Source organism: Nothobranchius furzeri, chromosome 11, assembly GCF_043380555.1.
Source record: "Nothobranchius furzeri strain GRZ-AD chromosome 11, NfurGRZ-RIMD1, whole genome shotgun sequence".
NCBI classification, from domain to species: Eukaryota; Metazoa; Chordata; class Actinopteri; order Cyprinodontiformes; family Nothobranchiidae; genus Nothobranchius; species Nothobranchius furzeri.
In genome coordinates, this window is record NC_091751.1 from 42,217,263 (window position 1) to 42,240,329 (window position 23,067).

Here is a 23,067-nt window from a genome sequence, read left to right on the forward strand (position 1 = left end):
TATGGAGAAAGAGGGCCAAGATCAGCATAACGATCCACATTCCTGCTGTTGGGGTGAAAAACAATGAGCTCTTTCTTTCCCTCATTCAGATGTAGATAGTTGGACATTAGCCAAGACTTCACCTCATTAACACAGGAGACAAAGGACTGAATAGAGTGACCTTTCTCCTGACACAATGGAGAGTAAGTCTGGCAATCGTCAGCATACAGATGGAATGATAGGCCATGTTTACGAAAGATTGACCCCAGAGGTAGCAGATAAATGGCAAACAAAAGTGGACCAAGGAACGACCCCTGCGGGACCCCCCCACCGGAGCCCCTCCCAAGAAGAAAAAACATGTGAATGATGATCTTGCAAGATGGAAATCCTTACCGATATCACTCATGGGGAGGGTTGCTACAATTAAAACGATGGTCTTACGCCGGGGACACACCGGCCGCGGAAGCGCCGCGAAGCGCCGAGAAGCGAATCGCTCACGAAATTCGGCCGCTGCTCGCCGCTCCTCAGTTCAGATCAGACGCGCCCCAGTCGAGGCGCGCCTCGGCTCAGCTGTAGTTTTTCTTTTAAAACACTTGGTGTCCTCCATTTCCTCTCTGCCTTTTCTCAGCTATTTTCCTCTACGTGTGTGCGCGCGCGCGTGTGTGTGTGTGCGCGCGCATGTGTGTGTGTGTGTGTGTGTGTGTGTGTGTGTGTGTGTGTGTGTGTGTGTGTGTGTGTGTGTGTGTGTGTGTGTATGTGTGTGTGTGTGTGTGTGTGTGTGTGTGTGTGTGTGTGTGTGTGTGTGTGTGTGTGTGTGAACTTATGGTATGAGTTGTTTCTGCCAGTTGAATCTCTTGGAACCCGCTCCAATTCTGCAGCTGTATCCTAGCAGTTTCTTCCGAAATGGGTACATAAATAATCATGTTTTTCGGGGGTCGTACAGCTCCTTGTGTTTCTCAACTTCCATAATTAATTTAAAGTCATCCATCTTAACTGCTTGCCTCAGACTTTCTGCCTCTCTGTCCTGTTTGCTCCGGTGAAAAGACACCCAAAACCACACACCCCTTCACGTGGTCACACACGCACACAAGTTCGATGTGTGTGTGTGTTCGTGTGGTTTTTCTGCAGTGTCTGATTACGAACACATTTGACTATTGCGGAATTTTATTTTGAAATGCTTTATTTTGTTAACTTTACCTGCCTGCCTCTTATGTCTAGGTTTGACTTCCTGCCAGAATTGACGCGATTCACCCGCGGCTCGCGAAAAAAATAGAGCCGACGCCGAAATGATCGCTGCATGGCGCGGGCTGGGGCGCCGGCGCGCGCCGGCGCGAGGCGATTCGCGGCGCTTCAGCGGCCCATGTGGTCTATAGAATAGCTTAACAAGGGCGCCGAATGAAGGCGGCCCCATTTTCGCGGCGCTTCGCGTCGCTTCCGCGGCCAGTGTGTCCCAGGCGTTACCCAGAATAAATTACTTATTCTCGATGATCCCAAACAAACCACCAGCTGACTGGTTTAAATCTCTGGACTCCTCAATTACTAAATTCCTTTGGCAGGATAAACCTTCACGAATTAGCTTAAAAATGCTTCAGAAGACCAAAGACAGAGGTGGACTTGATTTACCCAACTTTTACTATTATTTCTTAGCCAACAGGCTGCAATATATACCAAGATGGTGGCAAGATAACCCACTAGGTGAGTCCTAGTTAGATATAGTACAGACTAGGGCTGCAACAAACGATTATTTGGATAATCGATTAATCGGATGGGGTCTCGACACGATTAATCGATTAATCGGATTACATAGGGACATTTTTAAAAACTGCTAGGGAAACGTTATTTTTCTCCTTCCTTCACTTTATTAAACACAACATTAGTAGAAAACTGTTCAATAGCAGAAAAACAACATGCCATCACCTAAATTGTCCTTTAAGGTGTATAGACAGAGACCCTAAGCTACACCTATCTGTGACCTAAAATGCTTGGTCCAAGTTAAACAGCTTAAAGAGCAAGTCAACCCCTACCAGGGTCTAACTCCACTCCCACTTCATGTTTGAAAAATGCAACACATGCTGTTGCCTGGCAGACCGAGAGGGCGGAGCCGCTAACAAATACACACACACTCAGGCTCACGACAGCATTGTGACATCATAATGTACCAGTTTACATCATAGCATACTTCTTAGCCAATAGCGGTGGCAGATTCAAATTCAAATACAGTGCAGAGTTTTTACCTGACAACGGCACAACACTGCCAGTTTTAGGCAGAATATTTAAATTTTAACTAAGATGCACTGAAGTGCCAAATTATTGACGACACGTGTCTGCAGCATGATTAGACACTCGTTTATTTAGTTTATCAGCAAAAAAAGTTTATTTGGGGGTGACTTGCTCTTTAAGAGCAATTCTCATCTGTTTTGTTTGATCTCATCTGTAGACATTTATTATAATTGGGGATGTCAAACAACTAATTTTTCAATGTAATTAAACATAGGCTGTGAATTAATCAAAATTAATCACTATTTCCAAAAATGACTTAAAAAATACCAAATAAAACAAAAGTAAATGAATGCCATCCTCCTTGTGATGATGCCCTGGGCAACTGCCATAAAGTCACATCAAGAGATGCTGCTGATCATTCCAATGATCCCAAATAGACTCACATTAGGCCACATGAAAGCAACTGAACCCAAAAATATATTAACCAGTATATAACTGCACTCTCACACAACACGCCTGCAGCAACAGTTAGGACTCCTCCCTCCCTTTTAAAAGCGTTTTCGCTTCTGAGGACATTGTGGTTGTAAAACCACATGCTAGTAGTCTGGCCCCGGTGTGATCAACCAGTTTCTGCGGGAATGTGACGGCGGAACCGGTTCGCAGCAGCGCGAGTCCCCCCCCCCCCCCATCTAATAGCGTCGCGCTTACGATTTTATAGACTTTGTTTTACGAGCTTAGGGCATGTCTAGCCTGTGTAATAATCCGGGGCTTGGGTGAATCACTTTTGAAAAGTTTTTAACTTACCCGGACACCGAGCTCTCTCCTTCCTCGCTGATGATTCTGACATGCTTGCGTTTAAGATGCTACATCATCACTGTGGTACTCCCGTGCCATGCTAAGTCTGACCTACAAACGTTGCAGGTAACGAATGTCTTTGCCTGATTTAACTGAAAATGCTCCCAAACTTTAGAAGTTTTTACTTTTTTGGGGTCTCGCTGCTTCTGCCATGTTCCTCTTCCAAACACCCGCCGCTCTCCGGTCTGCGCGCAACGGCGGGCGGGAGGGGAGGGGGCTTTTGGAAGAGTTGTGCAACACAACGAATCGATGACGCAGTTCGTTGCCAACGCTTTTAGTAATCGATTTTCATCGAATTTATCGATTCGTTGTTGCAGCCCTAGTACAGACACTTTGCAATATGATAGAGCTTTCAGACTTACCATTTATTAGCTCAAGCATAAGAAAACATGAAAGCTTCAAAACTTTAGTATCAGCACCTCTCTGACAGCATGGTGAGAGTATCTTAAAATGACAGAGTCTTCACTAATACCATGCAGATGCACAGCTATCTGGAATAATCCTGACATTTAGCAAAATAACCAAATGATGAACCTTCCGGACTGGAAAAATAAAGGAATCCTATACCTGGAACACATATATGAAGGACTGGACTTCATCCCATTTAATCGAATAGTCTCCCAATTTGGAATGGAAAAGAATAGCTTTTTAGAATATCACCAAATTAAATCTGTAGTCAAACAAAATTTAAGCTAAATAAAGTAGAATTACAAACACCACCAAGGGTATTTGACTTCTGTAATCTCAAACACCCCAAACTACTGTCTAGAGTATATAAGACACTGTCCAAAATAGACGATAAAATTGCAATCCCTATTGAAAAATGGAAGGTGGATCTGTCAGTCAGCTTTGACCAGAACTTCTGGTCCCAAACTTGTTTAAAAACTTTTAAAATGATCAGACACCCCAATTGACAATTAATTCAGTACAAAATTCTACACAGAGTACACTATACAGGTCATCAGATGTTCAAGATGGGGTTTGTATCATCTGACACATGTACACACTGCACAAACAACATTCCTGACAATTACATTCACGCACTGTGGTCCTGTCCACCTGTCCAGGAATTTTGGGGTAGAGTATGTGAGGATCTGTCTAAATGTCTGAAATGCCATATCCCAACTTCCCCCTCTTTGTTTGCTGGGAAACCTGGACAATGTCCCGATTGAAACTTTGGCTCACGTGGTTCTGACTGCCATATGCATCGCTAAGAAAATTATCCTCATGAATTGGAAAAATAGAGAAACTCTCTGCATTAACCAGTATAGAAATCTTTTGTTAGATCATATTACACTGGATTTAGCCTCTGCTTCCACTTCAAATCAATCTCTCTGGGCTCCTTTGATCAGTTCCATCACATAGCGATGATGGGGGACCGTTGATGTTGTCCTGCGGGATGATGTGGGTGGGAGGGTGGAGGGTCTGAGTTTGGAGTATCCGGATGTTCCCTGGAGGTGGGTTCACTGGGGGTGTCTTGGACTGGGGGGCCGTTGCCCCCCTCTGGAGGTGCTTGGGTTGGCTCGGGGGGTGGACGACTGGTGGTTGTCAGTGGGGCCCCTTGGAGGTCTTGGCGGCGGCCATGGGTAACTGCCTGGCAGCTGCATTGCCCCTGGGCGGGTCTGGGTGGGGGCCTGGGGGCTCGGGGTGTGGGGGTGGCCGGCCCCGAGTGGGGATCTGGGCAGGGCCTTGGGGGTCGGGTCCTGACATGTATGCTGTCGGGAAGGAGGCAGGCAGATGCAGCAGTGCCTGGCCCGGGTTTGGGGTCCTCGGGTAGACCTTGGCCCCTCTGCTGTCTCATCACAGGGGAGGGGCAGGCCCAGGAGGGGGAGGACCCAACCTTACCAGGATGTCATATGTCTTATATATTCTGGAAGTTGTGCAAATGCTGGGATGGGCGTAGATATTCTACTGGGGTGGGGCTGGGTTGGTGCCCTCGGGCTCCGTGGAGCTCTGCGATGCTGCTGCTTTGGGCCCTGGCAGGATGGGCTGGGATCTCCATGCCCTGGGTGGCAGTTTGACAACAGAGGTGCCTATTGGAGCCAGTGGGGGAGCTGGTGTGGGGGTGTGGTGCCTTGGTCTGCCTGAGTGTGAGTCCTGGCTCCCTGGTCAGGGTGTTTAAGATCTTTGGCGCCTGCCTGGTCGATCCCGGTGGCTGCCTGGTGGGGTCTGGGTCCCTGGGCTCTGCTGGGTCCCCGGCGGGGGTGGTCGCCCCTGGGTCCCAGGTCGTTGGGTCCCGGGCTCGGCCGGCTAGGGGGTGGGAGTCTGCGGGCGGGCCTGTGGGCTTGCCGCTGATCTCTCCAGGGATTCTGCCGGCTGCTGGTTGTGGCCCCCCGGGGCGATCCTCTGTGCCTCTCGAGGGGGGCGGGGGCCTTTCTGGTTGCATTCTCCTTGGGGTTTCTGTGTTCTGGGGCCGCGCCTGGATCTCTGGGACTTGGAGCTCCCCCCATCTCCTACGCATCTTTGGGGGGCGGATCTGTGGTCCCTCACACTCTATTGGACGCTCCTATAGAGAAACCTTACATAAACAAGCGTGTGTACACACACAGGTGCTCACATGGTGCTCTCAAAAGTATGGGTTTGGGCACATTCAACACATGTCTTAAGGCTGTAGTTTCCATTACATGCACTATGATTTATTATTGTGTGATTGCTCAGTTAAACAATGTTGATTTTATATTTCATCATCAGGTTAACGCAGTGATAGCTTGCTCCTGATGTATTGTTGTGTGTCCCATTTTTTCTCTTTCTGGAGGTCTAGAAGCAGACTCTTGTTAATTATTGTTTATTTTTGTGGGCCCCACCCCCTTCCCCCTTATCTCCCCACCATTTGTCTTTTCCTTTCTCTTTCACCTCTGACTCCGTGTCTTGTCGGAATTGCAAAGCATTCAAAAACAACAACAATAAAGTTTTAAGTATCAGGCGTGACATTAAAAGCAGATGCTTTGATGCTCCACCTGAGAGTAAATCTGTAAGGCTTGTTACCAGCATTCAGACATCAATTCTGTTTGCTTCACAGCCAGACAGGACATGGTAAAAAAATATATAAAAAAAAATACTACTAAGGGTCCCAAAGTGTGCCAAGAAAATTTCCCCCACACCATTACATCACCACCACCTGCAACCTGTACCATTGAGACAAGGCAGGATGGAGCCATGCTTTTATGTTGTTGACGCCAAATTCTGACACTGCAGTCTGAATGTCACAGCAGAAATCGAGACTCATCAGACCAGACATTTTTCCAATCTTCTATTGTCAAATTTTGGTGAGCCTGTGTGATTTGTAGCCTCAGTTTCTTGTTTTTAGCTGACAAAGAAGCAGAAGTAGTTTTAAAGAGACATTATTAAAATATGGTTAAGTCTGTGCTTGTGAGTGTAAATCCATGCTGGGTGGAGGTTCAGTGTTTATATGTTAATAAATCAAATCCATAAAGGAGCATTAATAACATAATTTGATGCTGGTTAGAAAATGTGGCTCTTTAAAGATTGTAAAACATTCCTTGGTGTACCACAAACCAATCCACATAAAACACAGCTTATCTCAGTTTTAGCTTTTGATAGACACATTTGAGACATAGCTGATTACAGTTAACATTTTATGTGTGTTTTTATTGGATGTTTGCATTGTTGTAGATCCATGTCATAAAGAGGTGAAGATAAAGTGCCTGAGGCGTCAGATGTTGTTCTACTGAAGCAGCCTGCTGAGACTCGTCTGTCATCAGGGAGGAAACAGCCATTTGACCAACACATTCTCACACCCAAAGCGTCAAAATATGACTCGTGCAACCAAGCCTCAATATATGATGATTCGGGATGCCCCAGCGCGTCAGGAGACGATGATCAGGGACACGCAGTGACACATGGCTCCGCTGGCATCAGTGTTTGACGTCCGTGGTCACACGGACATTATTCGACTATTTTACCTTCCCCTCACCCCAATCCTAACCTTAAGGTCAGTAACTGTGACCTTAAGGTTAGGATTGGGGTGAGGGGAAGGTTAAGTAGTTCACAAGTCATTCTAATGTCCGTCTCACCACCGGCGTCGGATACCGACACTCTGGGACGGTGCATCATCAGTGTGTCCCTGATGGTCATCTCTGACGTGCTGGGGTATTCCGAATCGTCATATATTGAGGCTTGGTCACACGCGTCATATTTTGACACTTTCGGTGTGAGAATGTGTTGATTTGACAGACATAGCATTAGGAAACAAACACAACTTTTAAACATCATTTAAGGTGTTTTCTTTACTGAATTATGTTAAATCCAATCAGGGAACCCATTTAACAGAATTCACTCCTCTTGTTCTGATGGTCTGTTAAATTTAGCCTCTCTCCGATCCTAAAAGACAAGTTCATTTATACCAAATGTTGCACTTGAATGATTCATGAGGTGCAGTTTGCTTTTAAAAAGCCACTAAGGTGACCCAGGAAGCTGTAGCAAACAACATATTGTGCGACTTGTTGTTTGTCCTTTCTTCTAGACTGTACGTTCCCCTGGAAGGTGTTTCTGTCTTACTGGTCCAAAAGTGAAGTACAGCTCTAATATTGGCAGCTAGCTTTTCATGTAAAGCATCATGTGCCTTGTTAAATGGGCACTGGAGTGACCGATCCCGTTAGGGGAGACTTGTAGCACAGTTGCATAAAGCTATATAAAAATTTAATGCTTTTTTGGTGATTTGTCTTGGGGAGCCTGGATTTTAATCCATCCATTTTTTTTTCAAACATGCAGTTGTCGAACCCATCCTTAAAAACCCCCGTTTGGACTCATCTCAGCCTAAAAATTACAGACCCATTTTAAAAGGGTCTTTTATTTCTAAAATGACATCATGATGGCTGCAGACAACGGGGAATTCACAGTGTTAGTATTGTTAGATCTTTCTGCAGCTTTTGACACTGTTGATCACAGCACCTTAATAAACAGACTTCATGACTCGGTGGGGATCTCTGGAACTGTTCTAGACTGGTTTAGATTGTACCTTTCTAACAGAAGTTATGGTGTCTGTATAAACCAAATCTTGTCAGATTCTACCCATCTGTTTTGTGGGGTACCCCAAGGCTCTGTTTTGGGTCCACTCTTGTTTACTGTACATACACCCTCTTGGATAGATAATTGATTCTTTTCATAATGTCTCTTATCACCTATATGCAGATGACATTCAGCTGTACTGCTTCTTTAAGAACTTCTATAAATTGTCTGAATTACTAGTGTCTTATCAGCTGTCACCAGCTGGCTAAAAGATAACTTCCTTCAGTGAAACTCTGAAAAGACTGAATGTCTGACCATTGCCCCTGAGAGCATAGTTCCCCTGATTAGTCAACAACTTGGTCATTTACCTTCTTTTGTCAAGTCAAACTTGAGGAATTTGGGTGTTATTTTTGACCAATCTATGTCTCTTGAAGGCCACTCAAAAATATTGGTCGGAAACAGTTTTTTATCCCTTAAGCAATAGCTCCAAACCGCGAATGTTGTGTCAAAACATGAACTTAAAATGGTTCTCCATGCCTTTATCTCCTCCTGTCTAGATCACTGTAACACACTCTTCACATGTTTTAACAAAAAGCCCTTGACCGCCTTCATTTGGTTGTAACGTGAGGAAGTATGGGTTCTGTGCCAACTCTGCAGCGATGCTCCTAACTGGAGCAAACAGAAGAGCACACATCTCTCCTATTCTGATGTCTCTGCACTGGATACCCGTTAACTTTAGAGTTCATTTTAGAATCCTGAATTTAACTTTCAATGCTCTGCATGGTCAATCTACTCCCTATATTACTGAACTGTTAAAACCTTCTGCTCCAACCCGAGTCCTCAGGTCCACACACCAGAACCTTCTAGAAGTTCCAAAGAAAAGATCGCTCCTTCCAGACTGTTGCACCCCGACTTTGGAATGACCTTCCTTTATCCTTACCTATCATTGATAGTCTGAACACCTTTAAAAAAACAGCTGAAGACCATTTTATTAAAAGCTGCTTTTATCTAAGTCTTTTGTGTGTTGTTCTTTTTAAACTCAAATTTCTAATCATCTTTCATTTGTTGTATATTTATTATCTTATAATTTCATGACTTTGTTTTTCTGATTTTAATTGATTTTATAATATTTGCTGTTTAGTTTATTTAAAAACATTTTGTTATGACTTCATGAATTGTTTTGTTTTCTTGATCTCTGTGACACACTTTGTGATTCTTTATGTGATGAGCGCTATATAAATAAAATTTACTTACTTACGGTTTGCCTCAGGGGTTCCCCAAAGCTCAGCCCTGGGACCTCTTCTATTTGCCGTGTACATCACCTCACTGGGCCAGATCATCCAACCACATGGCTTCTCCTACCACTGCTATGCTTGCTATCCCAGCTCTTATCATTCCCATCGATGACTAAACAGTCCCAGCATGAATTGCAGACTGTCTTATGACCAATAATGTTACGACCGAGCTCATTGGGCCATAACAAAAAGCAGAATTTCAAATAGTAAAAGATACTAAAAAAGTATGGTGGCGCAGTGGTTGGCACTGTTGCCTCGCAGCACGAAGGTCGCAGGTTCGAAACTCGTCTGCTGCCTTTCTGCGTGGAGTTTGTGTTCTCCCCATGCATGCGTGGGTTTCCTCCGGGTACTCCGGTTTCCCCCCACAGATCACAACATGCCCTATAGGTTATAGATTGTATGTCGCTTTGGATAAAGCGTCTGCTAAATAAACATAAACATATTTTATTGTTAACCTTGATAGTAGCTGTATCGTTACATCTTCATTTGTACGGCACTTTAGACAAAAGTGTTGCACAAACGTAAACGCTCTGATTTTTGTTTAGCACAAGTGTCTTAATTAGGGATTAATTACATGGATTCTAAAATCATCTAAATGCTGTTAAGTGTGTGTGTGTGTGTGTGTGTGTGTGTGGGAGGGGGGGGGTGTAATTCTCTAAATGATGTTGGGAAAGAACAAACTGTTAAACTGGAACAATACCTTCTGTTTAAGGTGCAAATAAAATTCCCTCCTAGGAGAGCGTGTCAGGACTGATTGGTGCCATATTATTTCTTTATGACTAGCGCCACCAGACGTAGACTGCCATCATTCAACAAAAATGTGAGAAACCAAATCTTCTGGGGCGAATTTGTATGCAGAAATTTGCGGGAAAAGCATATATTTCTTATTTATGAGCATTATTCGATCTCCCAGTGGAATCCCTGGAGAATTACATTAATTTTATTATCATTTTAACAGCTAATAACCCCAAACATGGTGATTTGTGTGACACATTTGATAAGTTTAGGGCCCCAGCTGTCTTAAGTCTCATTTTCTTGCTTTAGCCAGGATGTTGTGTACCACCATAAAACAAAAACATCCCTACAAGGATGCAATAAATTTAATGAGATGGAAATGTGGATTACCCACCAGATCAGAATGTGTTTATAATGCAAACTGACACACAATGCAGCTGTTTGTTATTTTATTAGTAACAAAAACCAGTAAGTTCAGATCAAAATGTTCCTTTTTGTCTTTATTGTAAGAATGAATTATCTTAGAGAATCACCACCATAACAACTGCTGAAATGATCCCAAATACCTGCAGGTGTCCTATAAACTAGCCATGTGTTAGCCAGCTGTGGCAGCTCCCCTGCCTCATCTCATCCATCTCTCCCAGGATGGCTCAAGTCCTCCTGCAGCTCTGTTCTTTACCTGCGTAAAAGAAACTGCTGCTTTCAGTCAGCGTCTTAAAACCCGTGAAGCCTCAGACAGGCCATGTTTTTGTTTATGGACACAAACGGCCGTGAAACCAAAGGCTGCCTCGACGACTCCAACAATGAATTAAAGATTTAGCGGTGCACCACATTGTTTATTTGACTTTTCAACAGAAATGAGCTCTGTTTGGTGGTAGCGGAGCTTCTTGCCAGGATTTGCACTGGGTGATCCACAGAAAGTTCTGTTTCCTCACAGTTGCCCTCCAGCTTCTGACTGTAGCACATCAGATCAACCGGAAAAGGAAACAGCTGTCCAACCTGCTTCGAGGGGAAAAAAACTACCAAGAACTTTATTTGTTGCTCAGCTCAGTTTCAGGGAAGGTTTTTTTTGTTAAAAAAAAATCAAACCAGGAAAACCACGTATTTTTGTATTTATCAGTGCATGAGCATAAAACTCAGCAGGTGGGAATCTTTAAACTTCCTGGTGTTGAACTCACTGTGCATGTTCTCCATCTTCAGGCCACACAGGATGTTTGCTGCAGTCCCTCTGCTTCACCAGTATGTCCTTTCTGCTGCTCCACATCATCTATCAGATTACCGTCAACAGCCTCTTGGCCGGGAACTCCATCTCCTCCAACTTCAGCTGTGAGTACACTGCAGCATTTATCGCCGAGGCCTCAAGGCTGGTGGAGGTTTGGTTCATCATCCAGCCTTTCTGTTGCTCCAGTCTTCTAAAAGAGTGCAGAAGATGTTAGAAAAATCAGTAGAACAGAGGATTAAAGCTCAAAACCATGTCAGAAATGGGTTTAGTGAAAAGATTGTAAACAATAAACATTTTATCTGATGTAGATCATCTCGGATTGGAGAGATTAATTCTGAAGGATTGATAAGCTAACGGCTAGCCCAGGTGAGGTGGTTCAAATGTGAAGGGCCATTTTTCTCTTTATTATAAAGAGCAATAACTTTAATAAAAAAAAACAACTTTACTTAATGTTGTCACAAACAAAGCGATGCAAATCTAGTTACATACAATTCTTTGGTAATCGTAGCAGAGCTAGCTTTCAGCTGCACATCTTGTTCTACCACTATAACATTTAGAAACGTATACCTTAGAACCAATGCAGGGATCCTCAATCCACAGTGACTAGCCATTAGCCATTCTTTCAGATATCGGAGCTAATCGGCATCGGCTGATCGTTTCAATCAACGATCGACTTAAGTGAAACTCAAACCTCAGATTTTGTTTTTCAGTTTGTGAATTCAAAATTTCTGAGCAGCAATTAAAAAATCTTTTTTTTCCCCAGTCCACCAAAGCTAAGTGCTAAATTATTCTAGCAACAAACTTCCTGATTCATAATTTTAGAGTTAATCAGAAATTGAGAAAAATCAAGATTTATGTTATGTATTGTTCTTTGAGATGAACTAAAACTGCAAAAAAATTAAATCTGTCAGCTGGTCAGTGCTACACAAGAGTTGGAAATTGGTATCGGCCCCAAAAACGAGGATCGGTGCAACTGCAAATGAAACTTTGTTCCTTCAATCTGGAATCTGTGAAAGAACAAAATATATTTTATAGTAATCTTTCTGTAGAAACACACTTTTAAAGCTTCAAATGATTTATCTGAACAATTTACAGCTGCACATATGACACACACACACACACACACACACGCACACGCACACGCACACACACACACACACACACACACACACACACACACACACACACACACACACACACACACACACAGAGTCAGTTTTCTGTACTCTTTCCCTGACCTCAGCGACTGAGAAGCTGTTTTTTGCAGCCAGAGGGGTTTGGTGATGCACATTTTGAGGGAAAAGAGTTCAACAATCTAAAAATATTCTCCCTCTTGTTGCATTTATGAAGAATTATGACTCAGGTTTAATACGTTCCTGCCACCAAATGGTGAAATAACAGAGATCCCAGTGAAGTTAACACAGTGAGCTGCTGAGTGGGTGTTAACAGCTGTCCATGAGTTCAACATAAAGCTTCGTATCAAACTGTAAAGACTGTCTGGACCTGACAGAGGCTGACCTTGTGCTCTAATGACTTGTTCTTTCTAATGAAAGCAGTTTGCTTTCCTCTGCTGAGTCGTTTCCAGCGCAGAGAGCTGAACAAACCTTATCGCCTCGGCCAGAAACACACGAGCCGTTCAGGGGAGACAAAATACCTTCTGAAGGAGATTTTTATTACTGGATTCTCAGGGAATTATTTTGGCAGTTGGACCGAGGAGATCATATATCTTGTTTATCTACTTTACCTGAGCGTGTTAGCCGTCTGGCATGGAGAGTTCCTGTTAGACACAGGATTTAGATTTTGTTTTATTAAAGATAAGTTAAAAGTCTGATAGAAGTTAATTTTAGATAACAAACTGAATCATTTCAAGATGTTTGCTAATTGATATGCAAGCGTTTTCAACTGAATTACCAGTGAAAGCATGTCATAAAGAAGCGTTTAGAGGGGCCATATAATGGAAAATCACCCTTTTGGAGCTGTTTACCATGTTATATTGTCACTTTAGTTGAGAAATACCCCCAAACCAGTTTTTGGCTGCATTTGAATTTTCCTGCCTCAGCTGCAACTTGGTCCATGTAAAGATTTTTCCTGCATCCATGAGAAAGCAGCCCCCATGAGGCATTTCTCCTCCCCCTGAATCTGATCTGGTCTTAGTTCTGAAAATTGCATAATCTGTGGATATTCTGAGAAATTACTTCTGCATTAGTCACAAAAAACTGCCATGAACGCCTTGTGTCCTGTCTACAAAGATGCATGTAACAGACTTGGTAATGCAGTGGTTAGCGTGCCAGACTTTTAATTTCTTTTTTTTTAGCATAACTTGCTAGTATGATGTTTTCAGCCTTTTATTGGTAATCTGTTTACAATAAAAGGACCAATCAGTATTTTTTTTAACTTTATTTAGCCAGTGTGAGTCCATGAGGTGAGCTGAGTAAATCTACTAAAATGCTGCTTGGAAAAGATCTTTAGAGACACAAAATATTTAGTAAAAATTGTCAATAAAACTTAAATATAACTAAATGAAATCCGCTTCAGCTAAATTACTGCAGACCTACAGAACCTACATCAGCTCATGGCAAAACGAGGCAAAAGGTAGGTGCTTAAACCACTGGACTACCAAGGCCAGCAGGCTTTCTTAAGGGCCAAAATGTACTTGGTGTTTACCGCCATGTACGCACATTTAAAATGGCTGCCTCACGTAACTTGCTTTAATTTGAAGCATCATTTGTGCACATCTCCTGAAATTAACGTGACGCATCTGAACGCTGAAATATACGACTAACCAGTAGGTGGAGTTGACCAAACGAGCAAATCACACACACCATGGTGACAGCGTCTTTGGTTTAAAGATCTTTCATACTATCTACGGTATCGCTGCTGTCTTTTATTCTGTCGGGATCTCAAAGTTAACTGATCTCTTTTATAGTCACCAAGTTTGTTTTGGTTCTACCCACAAACCCGGCTCTCTATCCAATCTGAATAGTCTAGTGTGCCCCCAAGTGGAACACTTCAGTACTAAGTGCCGTGCAGCAGCATATATGTGAACAAAGACGCAGGCCCTTAAGATTCTGTTGTAGGCGCGTTTTGTTGGAGAGAGCGTGGGCGGAGTTTTGCTAAACTGAACCATTTCAGTTCCGGGTTTAAATTCAGGCTGACTGAAATAACTCGTATTTAATATAATTGACATCTCAATAGGGCCAACAGTAATGTGCCAACCTTTGTTCCCAAAGGTTTAAAATAGCATGATATGGAAACTTTAATCCAACATCTTTAGATTCTCTAAGATTTTTGGTTGTTTTTTATTAGTATTCTGTCTAGTTTTAGTTTAATTGAACTTAAAATAAAAAAATAATAATATTTGACTTTTAGCAAAATGATCTGAGGAATGTACGATCCTTCAGTTGAAATGTCTGAAAAATCCCTTTATTACTCTCATACGTCTTTCTGTTATACTTTGTGATCTTTGGTGTTTTTAGAGTTTAGAAAATAAAGAAATGAGAACAAATTATGTCTTTACGACAGATCGATGGTGACAAAGTTCATCCTCTAAGTTTTAGAGCCTTTGTTCTTAACAACAACAATAAAAGAAGATTCTTCTTCACACATCCAGGTAGCAGAAATCCAAAGAGAAAAAGCCCAGAGAGATGTCAATCAGTGCAGGTTTGAGTCATTTCAAGAAGGTTGGGCTGCTTGAATTCAAATTATGAATAAGTGATGGGCTTTTACTCACAACTTTTATATTTTTTAATCAGCTGTAAAGTATTGACGTCAGCTGCCGACTAAAAATAACAACAAAGACTTCTCAAGATGCTGACCCTCAAGTTTAATTTTGACTCCCAAAAGGGAGCCGGACAAGACGTTTGTCTTATCTCATAGTTCTGTATCTGGTATTTTGGCCTCCTTAACACCCTTTTCCTTTTGGCAGCGGCGTATAAACAGGGAGTCCTCGATCCCGGTCAAACTGTCGTCCTCCTCCTGAATAACTGACTTTTTTCTTTAGAATTTCCTGTTTGCAGCAGCCAGAGCGGTGAGCTGCATTGAGTATAAATGAGAAAACCTTCCCAAAAACACAAACACCTCCAGCTGTCAGGGCAGGTCAGTGATGGGTCACCAGATGATCCGAAGCCGTGTGGTTGTCCATCATTCTCGGGCATGGGAGGAGCTGCACTCACAAACAGTTAGTGTTATCCGAGGACTTCTCGTCCTGATTCAGATGCTCTGTTAGATATTTTCTGGTCCCTAATGACTCACTCGAACATTGACGCTGCTCATTCTCTGCGTGTGAAAAAGGCGTAACCGTCACCGGGTCCCCAGAGATGAGGAGAGTGCTGTGCTGAGGTTAACGGTCCGAGAAGCACAAAGGCTGTTTTATGATGCTCACATAAAGTCTGGAGGACAGGTATTTTTGGTGCAACCCAGCTGGGGTTGAAACCAACGCAGCTCCGCCTCGGCAGGCACAACGTCTCACACTTTCTTCCAGAAGTCTTCGTGCTGAGCTCAGTTTGTTTTCCCACAATATTCCCCTGTCACGCCGTGGTTCGGACCAGCCTCGCTTCACCTCCAGCATTCCTGGAGCGTGAAGTCACACTTGGGGAAAGGGGGGTTTCCTCTCACACCTGAAGGCTCGGCTGCGTGAGCTTACATGTTGCAGATGTTTGGACTCAGGAGCCACTTAGACAGAATGTGTTTTGCTTGTGGTTTCTGAGTTTTGATTGGACGTTTTCGCTGGGCAGTAGGGTTTTTATCTACCTCTGTGGGTGGTTTTTATATTTTACCATAACATTAAGGAAATCTAATTTGTTTTTCTGTCTCTGCGATTCATCTAGGTCAGTTTGCTTCAAAGAGGGAATGGTGCAGTTTGGGCTAGAAATATTTAAATATTTAAACACTTGTTTAATTAATACATTTGCAGCGGTTTCTAGTAGGAACGAATGCCTTGTAAGTCATACTCTGAGGAAAAATGTCAGAGCAACCCGACTTTACCACTAACTCTTTGCTTTGCAACGTTGGTGGTGGAGTTGCTAATGCTAATGGTTAACGTCTACTAGCGAAGACGTTCTCTGCTGTTTCCTGGATGCTGAACCAACAACAACCTTTCCTGTCACAAGTCAAGATGGGTGAGCCTATGACTGTTCAGAAACAGTGTGACATAGATCTGTCAGGATTTTTAATCCTAGAGTTTCGCCGTCTATTTTCTGTCTGAAGCTAATACTGGAGACAGGTGTAGGAGGCTGTTTTCATGTTCAGCATGCATGAAAAACTCAAGAGTGACTCATTATAATCATGAAATAATCATTACAAACTGGTTTTCAGTGTTTCACCCCTTTAAATTCTGATCTGTTGTTTGCATCAACATCCAAAGGAAGCTCAGAACCCATGTGGGCCAGATCCAGAGAAGAATTACAGAATAAGCTTTATAGCAATGTTTGGTTACTTTAATCGGCCAAAATCGGATTTCCCTCAGTTTGGGTCAGAAGCAGAGATCCAGGCATGAATTGCTGGCAGGATTCATCTTCAAATGAACAGCTGACTGAAGGAGTACACGGCTTCCACGTGAACGCACGTACATTACAGCACACACTCACTGGCAGGTACCGCTCTGAACCCTGTCAAAATAAATGTTATTGCTACGTCTACATGCAATCGTTGCAAAAACTAATAGGTTTAATCATATAGTCAGAAGATAAAAAACTAGACATACATTTATAAAACTGTTTAATTTGAACAAAAATGTTACATAATGCAGCTTTAATGAAGCCTGAGTTTCTGTTCTGCTTGTCTAGATAGTACAATAACAGGTGTGTGGTTCCTATGGTGGCCTTAACGAGGCGTTGGTGGTAACCATGGTGACCTTAGGGACTGGGTGGGAATATTGGGATCTGCTCTGGAGTGGTTCTCCTCTCATCTGTCTGAGCGTTCCTTCTCTGTGACCGTCTCCAAGTTTCAGTCCTCCACCACATCCCTCTCTCATGGTGTCCCACAAGGCTCTATACTGGGGCCTCTACTCTTCCCCCTCTATCTGCTTCCTCTTCAGCACCTCCTGAGCTCCTTCAAAGGAATCTCCTACCATCTTTACACAGATGACATCCAACTGTACATCTCCTTTAAGCCCCATGAGATGTCTAAGCTGCAGCTGTTACACACCTGCTTAGACTCTATCAAAACCTGGATGGCTGGGAGCTTTCTACAGCTGAATGAAGATAAGACTGAGATCCTCATCTGTGCCCCAGACAAGCTGGTTCCTAAAGTCAGAGACTCTTGGTCGGCTTGCTTCTCACACCAAAACCTCCGTTAGGAATCTTGGTGTGACCTTTGACCCAGCTCTCACCCTAGATTCTCATGTCAGTTCTCTTGTTTGCTCTTCCTTCTTCCATCTCAGGAACATTGCTAAGCTGAGTCCCATTCTGTCCCGCTCCAAACTTGAGACTGTTCTCCACACCTTCATCTCCTCACGCTTAAGCCTAATTTATACTTCTTCGTCTGCGTCGGGACGGATGCATGCAACGCCATGATCTGTCCTTGTGAGCCTGCTGCAGAGCCCTCTCAAGGACGGATGGAGTTGAGCTCTCTTTTCTAAACATCTGTCCATCGAGATGTAGAACAAAAGCTTCTGATTGGTCAGCATGCCACTGTCGTCTACAGTGGCACCATTGCGCCCTCAAAAACATAAAAAGAGACAAGAATAACTAGCGGCAGACACGGAGCAGCTTGAAGAATACCTGGCGGAAAATTAAAAAAACATGAAGTTTTATTCCCTCGTGGCTAGAGGAGTGAAAAGATGCGTAGCAAGCATTTTATTTGTTGACGGAAATGATGGGAAATGTAGGTTTAGAGGTGGCGAGTGCATGAAGAGGTGGAGAAAAATGAGGGACAGATTTGACCGTGTTAAAAAGTCTCTTAAATGCAAAAAACCCCCCCCCCACAATATAAACACACTATCTTGGACCGGATACATGACAGGATACCACAGAACAGCGCTACGCCCTCTGCTGTCCTGGCGGGGAAATGCTTTGCAACGCTCTCCAGGAGATGGAGAAGTATGAGGGCAAATGGTCTCCGTCCATGCCTGTGTGTCTCTCTCTCTCGGAACTGATAGAAAAGTATAAATTAGATTTTATACTACTGTAACTCTCTTTTCACGTGTCTGAGCAGAACCTCCCTGAACCAACTGCAGGTGGTTCAGAAGGCCTGCGCTCTGCTTCTGACAAAATCCTCCAAACACCCCGCTTCTCTTCCAGCTTCACTGGCTGCCAGTCAACTTCAGGGTTCATTTCCTGGTTCTGGTCTATAGGGCCTTACATGGACAAGCACCATCATACATTGGTGATCTTCTCAGTCCCTACAACCCCAGCAGGTCCCTGAGGTCCAGTGATCAAAGCCTACTGGTTGTGCAGCGCACCAGGCTAAAGACCAAAGGTGACAGATCATTTGCTGCTGTGGTCCCCAGACTCTGGACCTCTGAGCCTGAGATCAGTGGACTCAGTGGTCTCCTTTAACAGCAGCTGAAGACTCACTTGTTTAGGCTGGCTTTTGTGTGACCTTCATCTCCATCCTCTCCTTATTCTGTTCTTATTCCACCTTTCCCGGGATCCACTGATTTCCCTCTATCCTATTCATTTTCGCTCTCCCTTACATTTTTTTCTTTTCTCCTTTTAAACATATTTTTAATCATTTTTGAAATCTTTTTATACTTCAGTTATCTTTGTTTTTGCGAAGCGTCTCGTGATTTTTATCTTGAGAGGCGCTGTATGATAGATTGTTTTCTTCTTAACGTGGCACCAGTGGTTGCCACAGGGATCCTAATGAGCCACTAACAGCAGCTTTAACATTTCTGTTGCTCTTGTTTCTGTGCACCCTTTCATATTTTTTGGGTGTTTATATTATTATGTCTGTTTAATGTTGTTTTGTTGAGTCAAAACATGTTTCATTATTTTCTAGCCTACTGTGGTGTGGTTTAGTTGAAGAACTCGTTAAAATGGGAGTGTCCATGTGGAGGACTGATGAGTCTGACTCTTGAGTTGAAGTGTTTGGGGGTTTAGTCATGAAGCCATCTCCTCCCTTCACAGATGTTTTTGTCCTTTTTAAAATTTCCCAACAATCTCTCACCCACAGACCTCTCCTCTCCTCTTTTTGACTCTTGAGTCAAAGTTTCCTAAATAAGGAATGGCCTATTGCTTCTAGAGGTAAAAGTTCAGATGCAGGATTTACAGAATTTAGGCCTCTGTGTGATCACAAACATCTATGGACTGATCCCCTTTATATTACAATTTTATTTTATTTCTAGAAATGTATTATTGGATCATTTTTTAGCTAAAAAATGGAGATACATCATAAAATACTGAATTTTTAATGCTGAGAACTTGTATTTGTTGGTTTGAAGACACTTGAACACTTTATTTGGAGTCTTTAAGGTTTAAAAACACAAACTCTCATTAGCTTTTAGGGTCTTTAGGTGAGTTTCACCCCTTTTCTTGAATATAAGTCACAAAATGCTTCACAGTTAAAAAAGAAAAGCAGTTTAGAGGAAATGAAAAGTTAAATAAATAAATAAAATACAAGTAAAACACAATTACATGAAATGAATATATGAAATAGAAATAAAGGTCATAATTTAATAAATCTCAATGCACATAGTTTATCTTCACCTTTAAAACTCTTTATAGAGTTAAGTAGCCTCTTCTTTATTTATATTTAACATTTTGGCCACAGAAGTTTTTTAAGGCTTTAGCCAAAATCCTGCTACTTTGTGAGTTTATTATCCAATCCGAGTTTATTTTTAGTTTTTGTTCTCTTTGTAAGTGAAGATTTGCAGCTTCATTATTCACCTTAAGCTCCTGGACAGCGGCTATAACTTACAGCATATTTTACATCTACACTCTCATCTCTGCCTCTTTTCTGGGGTTTAACACCTACTTGGTCATCATAAACACTGACTAAGAAGTCAGATAAACTGATAAAAGTCTTAAACTAATGTTATGTTCTTATAGAAGGATAAAACTCTTTAGAATATTTTTATTTAGATTATGTTGCTACAGAAAAGTTTGATTGTTTGATAATATCATGAATAACCAGACCTCTAAAACAAAGTTGAATGTTAATTTTCTGCATTAGATCCACTAAACTTTCCCTTTTGTTCCGTTTCAGGTTCATCGTGGGAGAGATCCATTCGACAGATCGGCTTCGAGAGGTAAGACGATAACTAATATTAGGATTTTTTGCCATGAAATCACTAAAAGATTCTGTATTTCTCGTCTAAGCGACTATTTTCAAGATTTAATCATCACACTATATACGAAGAAACTATTTACAGGAAAAAACTGCTTTAGTGGAAACAGCTTTTTTTCTGCAGTTTTTGGAATTTAAGATTAATAAAAGCAATAATTTTGACACACATGGTGAGAAATGGGACCCACAAATGCAGGCTAGGTGTGCAAAACGCTGATCAGTAGGACTTTCAGGGCCCCAGGACAATGAGAAGATAACTGCATGATTTCTGGCCTGAGAAACCATGGAGTATTAATGCAGGAAGAGCTGCATAGCATGCTAAATATAGCATCATTTCAACAACATTAGCAACTCCTTTTTTCATTTAGCCCCTGTGTGTGTTCCTGAAACACCCCCCTCTGTGATCGTATTAGACGTGGTCTGTAAGTACGGGAATGTCCAGACTCAGCTTCGTCTTTTTTCCAGTACCCAACAGCCCTCCATGAGTAGCACACTAACAGTAAGTGGAGGAAGTGAAGCCATAAAAACATTTTATCCCTCCTGCATTTACCTGTTTGTGTTCAGGATCATGTGGAGCGCATGCAGGTTATTTACTGCTGCAGTCTCAGGTCTGCAGAGGATTCATAGCTGTTCTTAATCGTTCTCCTCTTTTGGTTTATTCACCTTTTTTTAATAAATGCCAAACATATTTTTATTGGAGCTGGCTTTAGTGCCGCTAATGTTACAGTAATTCCCTCACATGAGAAGTAGGTGGAAAGCTGGAGTCATCAGAGCTGCCAGCTGTTTGTCTCTGATGGTTTGCACCTCTCTCATCCCATGTGAGGATGCACAAAGCTTCTTGACAATAAAGCACATGGAAACCGGCGTCCTTGATCGGATTAAATCATTCAAGAGCACAGCTTTTTTTTCTGAGTGTGCATTTTTCCATGGCTGTGATTTGCACTCAGCTTGTTACTTTTTCAAGCTTTATTTTCGCTTAAAACCAATGTGAGATTTGGTCAGATAGAAGTGACCAGTTGCTCTCTAATCACACGGGCTGTGATTAGGAAGCAACTGGAGTACCCATGTGTTTTATTGTTTGCTGTTTAATTAGACTTGGAGCTCGGGCTGAAACGTAAAGGAAAGCACCTCGGTGGCCAAACACAGGATGCAGTGGGAATGCTGTAAAACTGAAATTAGTTTGGATGATTAAAGAGAGTTTTAAAGGGTTTGGAAACCTGTTAGTCATTTCAAGGACATTATTTATTTGCTTTAATTGTAAATGCAATCATGACACCTCATAAAAAGTATCCTCAGGCTGCATAAACGCTGGATTATACGAAGCCTGACATTACAGCAGCGGTCATAGTTGCCGTTGTTCAGCTGCCTTTCTGAACAAATCCTTTGATTATCTGATTAGAATGAAACTTTGTTTGCTTCCAGACATATGATGATAATATCTGAGACAGTATTCCTGGGTTGTTTGCACCATAAACATCTTTAAATCTTTAAGAATTCTATTTAAACAGGTGAAAAAGCCAAAAGAGACCTAGTTGTGCCAGATGTTATTATGCCCTTTCAAAGGAGTAAACATGTTATTCTCCGCCCAGTTAAAAAAGAGAAAAAGCACATTTTCTCATGATTTTTTTTGTTTGAGTGGAATTTCACTGACTAGTAAATAGAAATACGCTTAACAGCAGCAAGCCTGATTTTATTACAGAGGGTGGGACTCCATATAAAAGCAGAAGCCTTCAACACAACATGTATTAAGAGAACAATTAAATAGTGGAAGAACTTCCAGATTCCCATGCTTACAAACAGGTGGTGCTGTGTGAGAGCTGTAGTTTGGCGTTTATATTTTGCTATCGTGAGAAACTTTTTGCCCCAAAAATTAAGCAGCTTAAATAACAATGAATGAGCCATGCGGGCTCCCCTTATCAATGGTTTAAAATAGTTTTTATGCTATTAAAGGAGCAATATGTAAGATTCTAACAGTTTAATGTCTCAATCATATTGAAGGTTATACTGAAACAGATGTCATTCTCAGCCAGCTGGGGGTTGTCGGGTTTTCTCCTTAAAAACAAACAAACTAAAGAGTGACATAGTTACTATTTAAATCAGTGCATTTGTGAGGTTGCCATGTCTCTGGTGATCGGTTCGCTGCAGCACTGGCATTTGTAGTTTGACACCATCTGGCAAAAAGCTCCAAAGTTGTTAAAAGAATGAAAGCCAGTAAACAAGAGTGACCCAGGAGTTATTTCTTGTACCCCCAAGAAGCCACAACGTTTTTTTGTTTTATTCTAATATCAGGTGAAGCAGGCTAGAGGCTAACATTGAGCTAACAATGCTAATGGTGCTTCAGAAGCAAATAGCTGGCTCTAAAAATATCTGAAACTACTTTTTTTGGATCAAGGTATTTTTATTTAGTTTTACAAGTTATATTTTACAGTATAACACATGTCCAACAGAACTAAAACCCATCCACCACCCAAAAATACCAGACAAGTTTGATCACAGTACCAAATATCTAGTTCGATATGCAGAGCTCATTTAGCCAGATTAAAAAAAATAAAAAAATGAAAAATAAAA

General features: G+C 42.2%; 1 protein-coding gene across 9 annotated transcripts in view; it reads left to right on the top strand.

Moving 5' to 3' along the window:
• LOC107383535 (piezo-type mechanosensitive ion channel component 2) overlaps positions 1-23,067 on the top strand; it is a 151,287-nt gene that overhangs the window by 15,349 nt on the left and 112,871 nt on the right. For all 9 annotated transcript variants that reach the window (XM_054746758.2, XM_054746779.2, XM_054746762.2 and 6 more), the window contains exons 3-4: positions 11,253-11,378; positions 20,419-20,461. In XM_054746758.2, the coding sequence (XP_054602733.1) occupies positions 11,253-11,378; positions 20,419-20,461 (169 nt within the window). The remainder of the gene's footprint in view (positions 1-11,252; positions 11,379-20,418; positions 20,462-23,067) is intronic.